Genomic DNA, 14,050 nt, shown 5'->3' with positions numbered 1-14,050 from the left:
CGCTGGTGGCACATAGCCCGTAGATGGCACATAGCCCGCTGGTGGCACATAGCCCGTAGATGGCACATAGCCCGCTGGTGGCACATAGCCCGTAGATGGCACATAGCCCGCTGGTGGCACATAGCCCGTAGATGGCACATAGCCCGCTGGTGGCGCATAGCCCGTAGATGGCACATAGCCCGTGGATGGCACATAGCCCGTAGATGGCACATAGCCCGCTGGTGGCACATAGCCCGTAGATGGCACATAGCCCGCTGGTGGCGCATAGCCCGTAGATGGCACATAGCCCGTGGATGGCACATAGCCCGCTGGTGGCACATAGCCCGTAGATGGCACATAGCCCGTGGATTTTTTACCGAGTAAAGTGCTCGGGTTTTGAGAAAGACATGAATTCTTTTTAATCTTTTTTATTCATTGAGGGGGAAAAACTTATGTTTGAGTTTTACAAAAGCCTAACTCAAACATAAGTGAAAAAACCCCTAGGTACCTCGAAAATGAAAACAAGTAACTACTGATAGTATTTCCGAAGAACCTGGGAGTTCCAAGTTCTCGGGAGCACCCTGCCCGACAGGTGTGCTATTTTATAAGCTCCTGCTCGTCCGACCTCCGTGACTCGATAGGGGCCTTCCCAGTTAGGTTCGAGCTTTCCTACTCCAGCATTTCCCTTAGCAATGTCTGCCCGTCGTAGGACCAGATCGCCGACTTGGAAACTCAAGGGTTTAACTCTCTTGTTATGATACTTAGCCATTCTTTGCTTGTATGCTTCGATTCTTAGCGCTGCCTGTTCTCTTCGCTCTTCCAGGAGGTCTAAGCATAATTTCTGTTCTTCCTCGTTCTTTGCTTCATCGAAGAACTGGACCCTTAGAGTGGGCATCCCGATTTCCACCGGTATCATGGCCTCGCACCCATATGTTAGAGAAAACGGGGTGTCTCCTGTGCCTGCCCTTGGCGTGGTTCTGTAAGCCCAAACGACCTTCGGTAGCTCTTCCAGCCACTGTCTATCGAACTCCCCTAGCCTGGCCTTGAGCCCTTTTAGGATCGTCCGGTTGGTCACCTCGGTCATCCCATTGCTCTGCGGGTGAACTACTGACGTGAAGCGCAGGTCAATGTGCAAGTCGTTGCAAAATTCCTTGAAGGCTCGGCAGTTGAACTGCTTTCCGTTATCAGTTACCAACGCTCTGGGTATACCGAAACGACACACAATTTGTCTCCAGAAGAAATCCCGAATCCGAGCTTCCGTGATGGTGCTCACTGCCTCTACCTCGAGCCACTTAGTAAAGTGATCTACTGCCACTATCAAGAACTTTTTCTGCCCCGTGGTTGGCGTGAAAGGCCCCAGGATGTCAATTCCCCACGTTGCAAATGGCCAAGGACTTGTAATAGGACACTGTTCTGTAGTAGGAGCATGTCGGATATTCTGGTGTCTCTGGCAGTTTTCACACCTCTTTACTATCTCCTCTGCTTGCTTAACCATCAGGGGCCAGTAGTAGCCCTGCAACACTGCTTTCTTGGCCAACATGCGAGGAGCTATGTGTGCCCCGCAAATACCCTCATGTATCTCTCTCAACACATACTCTCCTTCCTCAGCTGTCAAGCATCTCGACCACGGGTGGGTGAATGACTTTCTGTACAAGACTCCGTCGAGGAACGCGTAGTACGGAGCTTGTCGCAAGATTTTGTAGGCTTTATCTCTATTTTCTGGCAGAGTTCCATCCATCAGGTAGTGGGCTATACCTTGCATCCAATTTTCCAAAGGCTGAGTTAGAAAAATGGTTTCATAGTTGTCGATACTGGAATGCTTTTGAACAGAGAAATGGACTCCTGGTATCTTTTCGTTCACTGTTGCTGCTTTGGCCAATACATCGGCCTCTTGATTTTCCAAACGAGGAACTTGCTCTATTACCCATTTTCCTCCGAGCTCCTGAATCTTGTTCAAGAAGAACTTGACTCTGTCCACGTATCTCCTCATTTCCGAATCCCGAGCTTCAAAAGTACCCAGGGTTTGACAAACGACTAACTGAGAATCACTCCGTATCGTTACGTGCTCAGCTTTGACCACGTTTACCATTCTCAATCCGATCAACAGAGCCTCATATTCCGCAGCATTGTTGGATGCCGGGAAATCAAATTTTACCGAGCTTCGGAGTGTGACTCCGTGAGGGCCTTTCAAGACTACGCCTGCCCCCGATCCATCCAGATTTGATGCCCCGTCGACTTCTAAGACCCACCGTATGAGTTGTTCGTCAGGTTCTTCAGGTTGGTCGCTTGCAGTGGTCTCAGCTATGAAATCTGCCAGTACTTGTGCTTTCAGAGCCGGTCTTGGTTCGTACCGGATGTCATATCCTCCCAGCTGGACCGACCAGCTAACTAGCCGTCCCGACATCTCTGGCCTCTGCAGCGCCTTTCTCAGAGGTTGGTTCGTACGTACTACAATGATGTGAGCCTCGAAATATCTCCTTAGTTTTTCCGCCGCCACCTTCAATGCCAAAGCAAATTTCTCAATTTTTGGGTATCTGACCTCCGGGCCTTTCAAGACCCTGCTGAGATAATAAACCGGGGTTTGCAGACCCTTATCCTCCTTCACCAGGACTGCCGCTGCTGTCTCGTCATTCACCGAGAGATACAAGTATAAGATTTCCCCAGGCTCAGGTCTACCCAACACCGGGGGTGTGCTGAGGTAAACCTTCAGCTCTTCAAAAGCTACGTTACACTCCTCTGTCCACTTGAAATTCTTTGTATTCTTCAGGATTTTGAAAAATGGCAAACATCGTTTGGCCGAGCAACTCATGAATCTGCCCAATGCCGTTACTCTTCCGTTCAACTTTTGTACCTCCTTCACCGAGCTGGGTGCTTTCATGCTCATTACTGCCTCGATTTTTTCCGGATTGGCCTCGATGCCCTTCTCCGAGATGAGGTGCCCTAGAAATTTCCCAGAGCGGACTGCGAAAACACACTTTTCTGGATTCAGCTTGAGGTTAAAACCCTTCAGCTTTTCAAAAGTTTCTGCCAGGTCCCCTGCGTGTTCCTCGATCCCTTTAGATTTCACGACTATGTCATCCACATAAACCTCGACATTTTTGCCCAGTTGATCTTTAAAAACATGATTCATGAGTCTTTGATAGGTTGCCCCAGCATTTTTCAAACCAAAAGGCATCTTCTTGTAGCAATAGGTCCCCAGATCCGTTGTGAAAGCTGTTTTTTCTTCGTCATCTTTACTCATCGGGATCTGGTGATATCCCTGAGAAGCATCTAAGAATGCATAGACCGCAAATCCGCACGTCGCGTCCACCAGTTGGTCAATGTTGGGCAGAGGAAAACTGTCCTTTGGGCAGGCATTGTTTAGATCAGTGAAATCTATACAAAGCCTCCATCTACCGTTGGACTTCTTGATCAAGACTACATTAGCCAGCCATTCAGGGTAGTCTACTTTCCTGATGAACCCGGCTTTCAAGAGCTTCTCCACTTCGTCTCGGATAGCAATCTGTTTCTCTAGAGAGAAAGTTCTTTTCTTTTGCTTGACAGGCTTGCATTTCGCATCCACGTTTAACTTGTGCGAGATGATCTTAGGGTCTACCCCCCCAATATCCTCTGGCTTGTTGGTAAACTCTTCCACATACTGTTTTATCCGAGCTATGATAGCTTCCCGATGCTCGTCTGGCCAGTCTACCCCCAGCTTTACATACATCTCGGATCCCTCTGTAAGTTCAATCGTTTCTAAGTTTTCTCGGGGTTTCTGAGCTTTTTTCTCTCTGATGAGCAGCTCGGGTGTATCGATGTTCATCGTTTCCACCGTGCTGCCCATAGTGGCCATGTAACATTGCCTAGATAGGGTTTGGTTTCCCCTGATAGTTATGACCTCGTTTTCCACTGGGATTTTCATCATCAAGTAACGAATGCTAGTCACTGCACCTGTGCTATACAACATAGGTCTACCAAGAATACCATTATAAGCAAGAGGCATGTCAACTATCATGAACAGTGAACGTACCTTCCGTGTTGGTTCCGCCAGGATTCCCTCTGTTCCGTCCTCCTGAGGTATTTCGATGCCGAGCTCTAGATCCAGCTCGACCATGCCTTCTGGGGTAACCGGAGCTCCCCCCAGCCCCAGGAGAGGAATGTTCACAGGCTTGAGGTCAGTCTTGGATCCTCCCATCGTCAAAAAGACTGACAGAGTCAACAAGTTAACCGAGCTTCCATCGTCTACCAACAATCGTTTTACCCATTTCGATCCAATGATGGCGGATACAATCAAAGCGTCTTCATGAGGAAAATCTACTCCTTTCGCATCCTCTGGCCCGAAAACAATGTTAGGCCATGGCGTCCCGGTAGATACTGACATGACCATCTTTTGCTTTTTCTTTCTGCGCTTGCGACCATATTCGGACTCTGAGGTTCCTCCCGAGATTGTGTTAATTACCCCCGTGACTTGTGTTTTCTTTGATGGGGATTGGGCCTCCCTACTCCCCCCGGGCTCCGACCTGACCGAGTTGACCCTCGTATTTCCTCGGTCTTGGCCCTCCTTGGCCACAACAAAATGTTGTAATCGCCCCTGACAGACCAACTTGTCTATTTCACTCCGCAAACGTCCGCACTCCTCTGTTTCATGGCCATAACCATCATGAAAATCACAGAACTTGGATCGGTCTCCATCTTTCACTAGCCTCGGCGGGTAACGAATCTCTTCGTTGTTGTGCTTGATCCAGGATAGAATTTGTTCCCTCGGAGTATTGAGTGGTACATACTGTCTCGGCACTCCTGCTCGGTCTACATATCCTTCCGTTCCTCCTCCAATACTGAAACTTGGCTTAGTACCAGGCCCCGTACTCGGCGGACTGGTCTGAGCATTGAATGGTTTGTTACCTCTGTACCCCGAAGTCTCGTTCAGAGGTCGGTACCGATCTTGGTTACGGTTAGATCCCTGAGTATTCTGCGTTTTGCTGGGAACCGGGCTAGCCGTCCCGTAAGACTTCCTCTGCCTTTCCTCGTCAAGATTGATATAATTCCAAGCCCTGTCCATCAACTCGGTGTAAGTGTCAACCGGGTTGGTGATCAGGCTGTCTCGGAAGACTTGCATGCTGGTGTTATCTTTCATAGCATCGATGGCGGTATCATCGTTCAAATCTTCTATCATGATTGCCTCGGCATTGAACCGAGCAATATAAGCTTTTAAACTTTCTCCCGGTTTTTGAAAACACTTCTTCAAATCACTGGATCTTTTCTTTCGTTCGATGCTCGGGGCAAAATGAGTTTTGAAAGCCATAGCAAGCTCCCTGAAACTAGTAATAGAGCCTTCCTTGAGGTTCTGGTACCACTTTTGCGCCGCATCGCTCAACGTCGAGGGGAACACTTTGCACACTGTTGCGTCCGAGACACTTTGAACTCCCATGGCAACCTGAAAACAACTTAAATGAGTCATCGGGTCGGATTTACCGTTATATCTGTCAATGGGCGGATATTTAAACTTATCTGGAAATGGGTCATCCCATATAGCCTTTGACAAAGGGCTAGCAATGCCACAGGTAGTAAAAGGTCGAGATTCTGCCTTGTGCCCTTTATGCCTGTCCAGCTCGGCCTGGACTAGACGAGTAACTTCGTCATGCAAAGTTTTCTGATGCTGAGATGCTGCCCCCGAGCTGTGAACACTTTCGGCCCCGTTTCTCCTGACCGGTGGAACTCCTGCTCTCGCGGTCCGCAGAGGATCTGCCTCCGGGTCTGGGTCTCCCCTCCCCAAACCAGCGTCTCCGCGCTGTGTCCCCGGTGGTAGATTCTCGTCTTGCACCCCCTCCCTTCGAGGAGGAGGAGGATCATTCCGACCTTCATCTCTCGGAAAAGGGCGATCGTGCCGACCTTCGTCTCTCGGCAGATTAGTGTCACGATGATCTTCGCCTCTGGGTGCTTGGTGCTCTGTAGGACCCCTAGGTCTGGGTCGTGGGTGGTCGCTCCGACCTTCTTCTCTCGGAAGACGACCATCCTGAAACTCAGCAGCTCGGGGCGGCGGGGCCACAGGGGTGGCCGAGGGATTGTAACTTGGGTAATACTGGGACATGACTGCAAAGTGCATCTGCTGCGCCTGGTGCAGCTGGCGAGCCATGTATTCTAAATATTCTTGAGCTTGTAAGACCGCCGGAGGTATATCCTGCCCAGAAGTTGTTCCCGTTCCCGTAGCCACCAGTGTAGCGTCTACCGGGAAGTTGAGTTGAGTGGGAGACAAGGTATTGTGGAGGAAACTCTGAGGCACGGTGGTTCCTGGGGTTGATAAGTGGGTGTGACTTGGATCTGAAGCAAAAGGGTTCGCCCTTGGATAGTTTTCCAACCCATATAAAGGCACAAATCCAGCTCCACTGCCGGAAGCCCTGGATCCTCCCACCTGAGCATTCGCCGGAGGAGTTAAGCCAGTGATCACAGAGGTCCGACCACTAGCAGAGACTCCACCAACCAAGTTAGCGTCGGCAACCGTAGTTCCCAGAGGATCTACCCTGTCCAAAACAGGATCATCAGCCATTGTTTCTTGTCAAGATCTGATCAGCAACGTCAAGAGAACCAGAGTAGAACAAGGGAATACAAAACGTTTCCCACAGACGGCGCCAAGTGATGAATCACCAAAATAGATCCGAGCTGTAGTGACCTGCACACCACAAGCAAACAGAGGTCAGAAGGAACTCCGGTGGGGGTCACCGGACGTTCGCTCCGACGCTCAAGTAAGGTATTGAAGTAGAGGAAGAAGAAGAAGAGAAAAGAGTGAGTTTTCAGTTGAGAAAAAGAGAATTACCTAGGGTTTGTCCTTAAACCCTCTATTTATAGTTAGGGTTTAAGGACAAACCTGCCTTGCTGGCAGGCTGTGAGCCCAGTGGTCCCAGAAATCAGTTATGCTGACGTGGTGGAATATCCTTGCGGGAGGCACGGGTTGTTAGGTGTGTCAGAGGGAACATTCCTCACGTACCTGTCAGAAGATCTTCTGTGGTCCCCGGATCTGGTACACGAGCGAGCACTCTTTGGACAGGACCTCGGAGCCCGGATAACTTGGGAGTCAAGTTATCATGATTTCCGTATCTGGGAGCAGCTCAGAGCTCGGACCAGATGGTCCGGTTATTCGGGCTCAGAGCTCGGGTAAGATTCTTGGTCCGACCTTATCAGGCATGATCGTCTCGGATGATGTTTGAATTCCCATCGATCCGGTGACCCCCCAAGTCATGCGTTCTCTGATTTCAAGAAGGTCGGGAATTGTTACCAGGTCGGTGAAATGCTTGACTTAGCGATGTTCGTTCCTGGCGAGGTTGCTTCGCCCCTACTAGATGTGCTACGTTATCAATAATTAAGTACTCTTTATGTTCCAATAAGTTATCCATTTTTTTTTCTTTTTTTCTAAAGTTCTTATCCATTTTAATAAATTCATATTAGTATATAATTTTAATTTAAAACCATTAATAAACTACTTATTAGAATAATTTCTAGAGGGTTTTTATTAAGCCCCAATGGAGATGGTAGTGAAGTACGTATGGTATGGGTAAAGCAGCTAGGTCAAAGTTAACATCAATCATTTGCTTCAAGTTTTGGGTGGACGGGTTATCATTTTTCGTGTCGGGTCAGAGGTCCTATGGGTCATATTCCGGAATTTCCGCTCATCTTTTACAAGAAAGTGAAAATGCCATGCAGTGATCGGCGCGTTGCCTTCAAACCACGAGTGCTCCCATTTCCTTTTAGGTTAGTGGGCTGGGGAAGGATAGCGGTGACAGTTTATGGCAGACGAACGACAGAGAGCAAAAGGATCACTCCGTCGTCGATTTCTGAACGGTTAACTTTGAAAAAAGGAGGTCAAATACAAAATTGCGCAAAGTTAGAGAAAAATTTGCAGGTTTTACCGACACCATCACGTGCCGTAAAATGTCAAGCACATTATTTAGGCGTGCAATGTCAAAATTTGATTTATGAAAATGTAGGAGTTTGGTTTAATCTTTAATCATTTCATAATGCAGGCGTTGTTGTATTTAACCATCATATCATCTCATATTCATCAAATTCACGTATTCATTAAAACGCAAGAATGATAGTCGTTTCTCCGCCGAAAGTTGACTCCAGCTGCTGCCACTTTAATTCAAATCTGAAAACCCCAACATTCTGCATATTTTTCCTTGTTTAAGGTTTCTTTTAGTTTACCTTTATTACACACCAACACCTAATGCTGGGACACTTAAACTCATGTTGTGTTTTAAAGATTTGGAAGATCTTTGCCCTTCCAAATATTTAATTCAAGATTAATACTCCCTCCGTCCCAATAGAGTTGTCCATTTTGCCTTTATCACACAGTTTAAGAAAAGCAATTATTGTTTATGGGTTTTGTAAAATTCTCTTTACTTTTCTTGTCATACCCCTATTTAATATAGGGTCCACTTGCAATTTACTTTCAATTTACTCATTAGTGGATTTTAAATAGGGGTAATATAGAAATATTGAGTGTAAAAGTTAGTTACTTTTTGAAAGTGGACAAGTATTTTGGAACAAAAAAATTTCTCAAAGTGGACAACTCTATTGGGACGGAGGGAATAACAAATATTATTATCAAAATGATCACTCATTTAATTTAGTTGAGTATCTTTAATTCGTACTATAGCTGTTTATTTATTTAATTATTTATAAAAAATGAAAATAAATCTATAGTTTAAGACATCCAAAATCAATTTGGGACTTTTTAAACTAAACTACTCCCACCGTCCCGTTTAAGAAGGGACAAGTGAGTTTTGCACAAAGATTAATAAAATAAGATAATATTTTATTTTGTCATGTCTACCCTTATTAATTAGTATAGTTTCTCCTAATAATAAAATAAATGTATTGTAAATTGAGTTGCATTTAATGCATATTGAAATAACTAAAGGGATAAAAGTGGAAGTTCAATATAAATTGGCACAGAAAACACGATATGACCTTCTTAGATGGGACAATTAAAAATGGGATATGTCCCTTTTTAAACGGGATGGAGGGAGTAATAGATTTTGAAAGAAAATCAAATTCTCATTAAGTGAAAGATAATTACAAATGTTTACAATATATATATAGCTTCATAATTACAGTTATACACTTTTGATTTCTGTTACTTTTAACAATAACTTACTAACAGACTTTATCAGATTCATTAACAGAAAGCTAACTAACTTAATAACCACTTTTGTAACTAACTTCTCTTAGTAACAGACTTAACTATTTAAGCCACGTGTTGTATAAGTCTGTATCATCTGTTTTCTTCCTTTGCTGAGATTTCTTCATAATTAAGGCATTAGCTTGATCTTCAAGAATTGATAGGCTGAGGTTGAACCTCTCCTACTTGATTAACAAAGGACTGTGGTCTGTATCTTGACTTGTATCCAGGTGGAAACCCATGTTTCCTATCGCAGATATCCACAGAATAACCTGGCATACCACAAAAACTGCACATAGGCTTTCCATTATTAGGCAAGGAATAAAACCTCTTTTGTCCCCCCTGAGGACGAAAATTGGATCCAGTATTAAGATTTGTGACAGGTGGTTTGTAAAAATTGAAGTTTGAATTAGGTGGTCTATAAGGTGAATTATTTCTTTGAAAAGAAGAATTTGATTGTGCTGTAAACACAGAAGGTTCAAGAATTTGTAAAGAACCAACATTAAAAGCAATCTGTCTTTCATGTTGTGCAGCAAGTGAAAAAACTCTATTAATTTTAGGTAAAGGATCCATCATCAATACTTGAGTTTTAATAACTGAAAAATTTTCATTAAGACCTTTCAGAAACCTCATTGCATAATTTCTTTCTTGAAAATCTTTTACTTTCTTTAATGCATCACAATGACACTGAGGGTTACAAGAACAAACTGGAATTGGTCTCAAATTGAGATATTCATCCCATAAGATTTTTAACTGAGTAAAATAATTATTCACTGACATATTATTTTGTTTAAAACCATAAATTTCATCTTGCAAATCTGACATCCTTAGAGTATCAGTTTGAGAAAACCTGTTTGCTAAATCTGTCCAGACATCTAAAGCATTTTCAATCCAAAAAATGCTTTGAGCAATTGAAGGTGATAAAGAATGTATAATCCATGATAAAATCATAGTATTACAACGCTCCCAAACTGGGTATATCTGATCATTCTTTGATGGAACAGGGATACTACCATCTACAAATTTCAATTTATTCTTAATCAATAAACTCATTCTCATTGATCTGTACCAAGAATGGAAATTTGGACCATTTAGTAATGAAGAAATAAGAATCATAGATGGATTCTCATTTGAATGCAAATAAAAAGGACTTGAAGGAAGATCAAAACTCATATTTTGATCACATATGATTCAAGAACACAAAAAACTTAAAAAGATCAAGGACAAACTAACCAAAAGTCAAGAAAAAGAGATAATAAAATCTGGAATAAATTCAATTTTGTTGTGGAAGATTTAAGACTTGCTTTGCTTTGATTTGAAGTAATTGTTAAGTAAAGAAAAGATTATGAATTCTGCAAATTGCTTGATTGCTTAGAAAATTTCAGAGAAATTGCTTTGATACCATAATAGATTCTGAAAGAAAATGAAATTCTCATTAAGTGAAAAATAATTACAAATGTTTACGATATATATAGATTCATAATTACAGCTATACACTTTTGATTTCTGTTACTTTTAACAGTAACTTACTAACAGACTTTAACAGATTCATTAACAGAAAGCTAACTAACTTAATAACCACTTTTGTAACTAACTTCTCTTAATAATAGACTTAACTATTTAAGCCACGTCTTGTATAAGTCTATATCATCTGATTTCTTCCTTTTGCTGAGATTTTTTTATGATTAAGGCATTAGCTCGATCTTCAAGAATTGATAGGCTGAGGTTGAATTATCTTAACATAAACTAAACTCATAGCAGGAGTAGATAAGACGAGAGTTCCAATTGCTAAATAATTATGAGCATAGAGTCAATCTGACCCTCAAATTCGTGTCTCGTGATTAAATATTTACCTTTTAATTTGTTTTAATCCTTCTAAACTTATATTGTAGGTTAAATAAGTAATTTATAATCTTTTTAGTCGATTATATCTCAAACTCTTTTAGTTTAAATAAAATAATCTTTAATTTGTATGCATCACACGTTTGACTTATCTCACTTCAAGACATGAATTTGGAAATCTAATTGTATAGAGTGATCTTTTGATCTTAAAATATAAGTTTAAAATCTAATTGACCAAGAAAATTTAAAATGACTTAGAGATATAAATTGAAGGCTAATAGGCTGGAAAAAAACCCTGACCTTTGTTTTGGTTTTCAATTCCATTCCGACGTAGCAATTTTTTCAATTTTACTCTATTTCGGATTTTTAGTTTTCAATTGCACCCTGAGGCATTAAATTGAACTCTTTTCATTTGGATAATATTCAAAATAGATACTTCATATTTATCAAAAAATCTAAAAAATTCTTTAATGTTGTAAACTATATAAAAAAATCATTTTCTTCATACAATCAAAAAAAATTAATTAAATTTAAATATTTTTTTTTAATTCCCGGAGGAGGAGTGCTCCTCCTCCGGCAGCTCCTCAACGGAGAAGCAGTGCTCCTCCTCCGGCAGCTCCTCAACGGAGTAGCAGTGCTCCTCCGTTGAGGAACATCTGCTCCTCCTCCTCTTCCGAGGAGCTGTTGCTCCTCGGTAGAGGACGAGTTCCGACCGAAAATAAAAAAAATAAAAGAAAAAAATTTGTTTGGTGGTTTTCGGTGGGGTGTGGCGGTGGATGGTTCGAGTGATGGTGGGTGACGAGCGGAGTTTGTCGATGGGTCTGGTTATGGTGGGTGCAATGAAAGCGGAGTGAGACATATTGAAATTTGATAATCAATTATAATTAATGTTTTATTTAGGATTTATTTGAAGCTTTTTTAAGTTTAAGGACTTGTTTAAATTTGTCCAAATAAAAAAGAGTATGAAATGATCCTTAATTTTTTTATATATTTTAATCCTTATAATAATAAAATCATTTAATTTTTCTAATTGAGGGTGCAATTGAAAGCTAAAAATCCAAAATAGGGTAAAATTGAAAAAATTGTTACGTCGGGGTGGAATTGAAAATCAAAATAAAGTTTAAGGTTTTTTCAATCTATTAGCTTAAATTGAAGGCCTAAATTGACCCTTTTATCAAATAATTATAGTTATTTGGAATCCAATGATCTGAGCTAAGACATAGAATGCAATGCAAAATGTGAAGCACTAGCAGGGCTAAGTTGGGCCTCCTTTCCAGTCAAAATATGTAATATAGAGGCCTATTGGTGTGTCAATGTGGGCCTTGTATTTGCCATCTAAGACAGTTTTAGTTTGTTTGAACTCCAATTTAACATAGCTTCAGTCCTACAAATATATTTAAGAGAAAACTACACAAAAATTAGAAAACCGGTACATTTTTGGCTTCTTTAAATAAGTACCCTACATGGTTATACTTAATTAGATTTTTACTGTTGACCAAAAAAAAGTTGATGACATATTTTTTTAAGTTTTCAAATTGCACAAATAACTTTATGATATTTGAGAATTACTGTCAACTATAAAAAAGGAAGGAAGTGGTTAAAAGAATCAGAATCTCCTATAAAATCTCAAAGCATAAATATATAGCAATTAATATTTAAGAATCTTTAATAATCCTTAATTATAGTAAATTTGAATTATATGCCACAAACGGCAAAAGGGAAACCAAAAAATAAAATAATTAAAAAATTGAAAACAACAAGCATTTGAGAAATAAAAAAAATCCAGAAAAACAAAAAATTCGTCAACTCATCATAAACAATCAACAAATATGAATACAAAATATAAATTCTTCTATTTGTAAAAAAAAAATTGATATGCTGTCAGTTTAAATGTAGTTAACTATTAATAAATTAAATTTAATAAAAAAACTATTAAAATCATAAAATCATTTTTAGATAAATCTAACAATAATATATCCTAAAATTAATAGTACACCAAATTAGTTAACTGTCAGTTAACCAGTAAAAAAAGATAATTAACATTATGATAAGTACATGTTTTAGATAACCAACACAAATATAGTTAACTAATAGTTAGCTATTAGGAAACATATAATTACCCCTAAATATTTTCAAAATTATTCAAATATAACAAAAAAACAATTGAACATCAAATTTCAATTATTTTAAAAATAATCATACGTATAAAAATAATTGTTAGTTAACTATTAATCACATATTAATTAACTGTAATTAAAAAAATTATCAATATATATTCATGTTTTATGAAGTTAACATGCAATTAACTAATAGAATATTATTAGTTAAGTTAAAATTTATTGATATTATATATATAGTGCATACAATTTACAAACAACACATTAAACCTAAAAAGTTAACTAACTGATAACTTAAATACAATATATGTTTGACAATTACAACTATTTTCATTTAATAAAGAAAATTAAATCTAAATCTTTCAATCTGTCAACACATCTAATCCTTCTGCCTCCCCTTCAGTTTTGGTTTCGATTCCACCTCCTCATCGCTGTCAATATTGCTAGTATGCTAGTATGCTTCATTTTTCTGTAAAAAAAACACTGGTTAACTGTCAGTTTACACATAGTTAACCATTGGTTTACACATAGTTAACCACAAACGAAGGTGTATCACCATTGCGTCTAAATCAGACCACTACCCACAAAACTATGATTCTAAAAGATGAAATATTTCAAATGGTCACCTAAAGTATCAAACTTGCAAATAATTAAAAAAAAATCATATAATACAAGCCTGGGCATCAAAATGATGAACTAATTAGAATAGTAAGTGGGTTATACCTGGTTAGTTCGAAACGGCCGAGTTGAGAATCGGCGAACGGTTTGTTGAGAATTAAAATGAGAGGCGAAGCGTATGTATTTGAGTCTGAAATGAAAGAACCGAGAGAAAATGGAAACGGGGCGACCAAAATTATTGATGATGGGTGGGCATGATTTGAGAAGAGAGAATCGGATAACTGGAAGCGATGAGTTTATGCAACGGGGTTGGGAAAAAAGCATATCTGAGAGTGGCAAT

General features: G+C 40.4%; 1 protein-coding gene across 1 annotated transcript; it reads right to left on the bottom strand.

The window, feature by feature from the left end:
• Positions 1-9,283: 9,283 nt before the first annotated feature.
• On the bottom strand, positions 9,284-10,306 carry LOC126673524 (uncharacterized). Its single transcript, XM_050367700.1, has one exon. The coding sequence runs from the start codon at positions 10,304-10,306 to the stop codon at positions 9,284-9,286; it is 1,023 nt and encodes a 340-aa protein (XP_050223657.1).
• Positions 10,307-14,050: the final 3,744 nt, after the last annotated feature.

This window comes from Mercurialis annua, linkage group LG1-X, assembly GCF_937616625.2.
Source record: "Mercurialis annua linkage group LG1-X, ddMerAnnu1.2, whole genome shotgun sequence".
Taxonomy (NCBI): domain Eukaryota; kingdom Viridiplantae; phylum Streptophyta; class Magnoliopsida; order Malpighiales; family Euphorbiaceae; genus Mercurialis; species Mercurialis annua.
The sequence above is the reverse complement of the archived record's forward strand: the minus strand, read 5'-3'. Positions and strand labels throughout refer to the sequence as shown.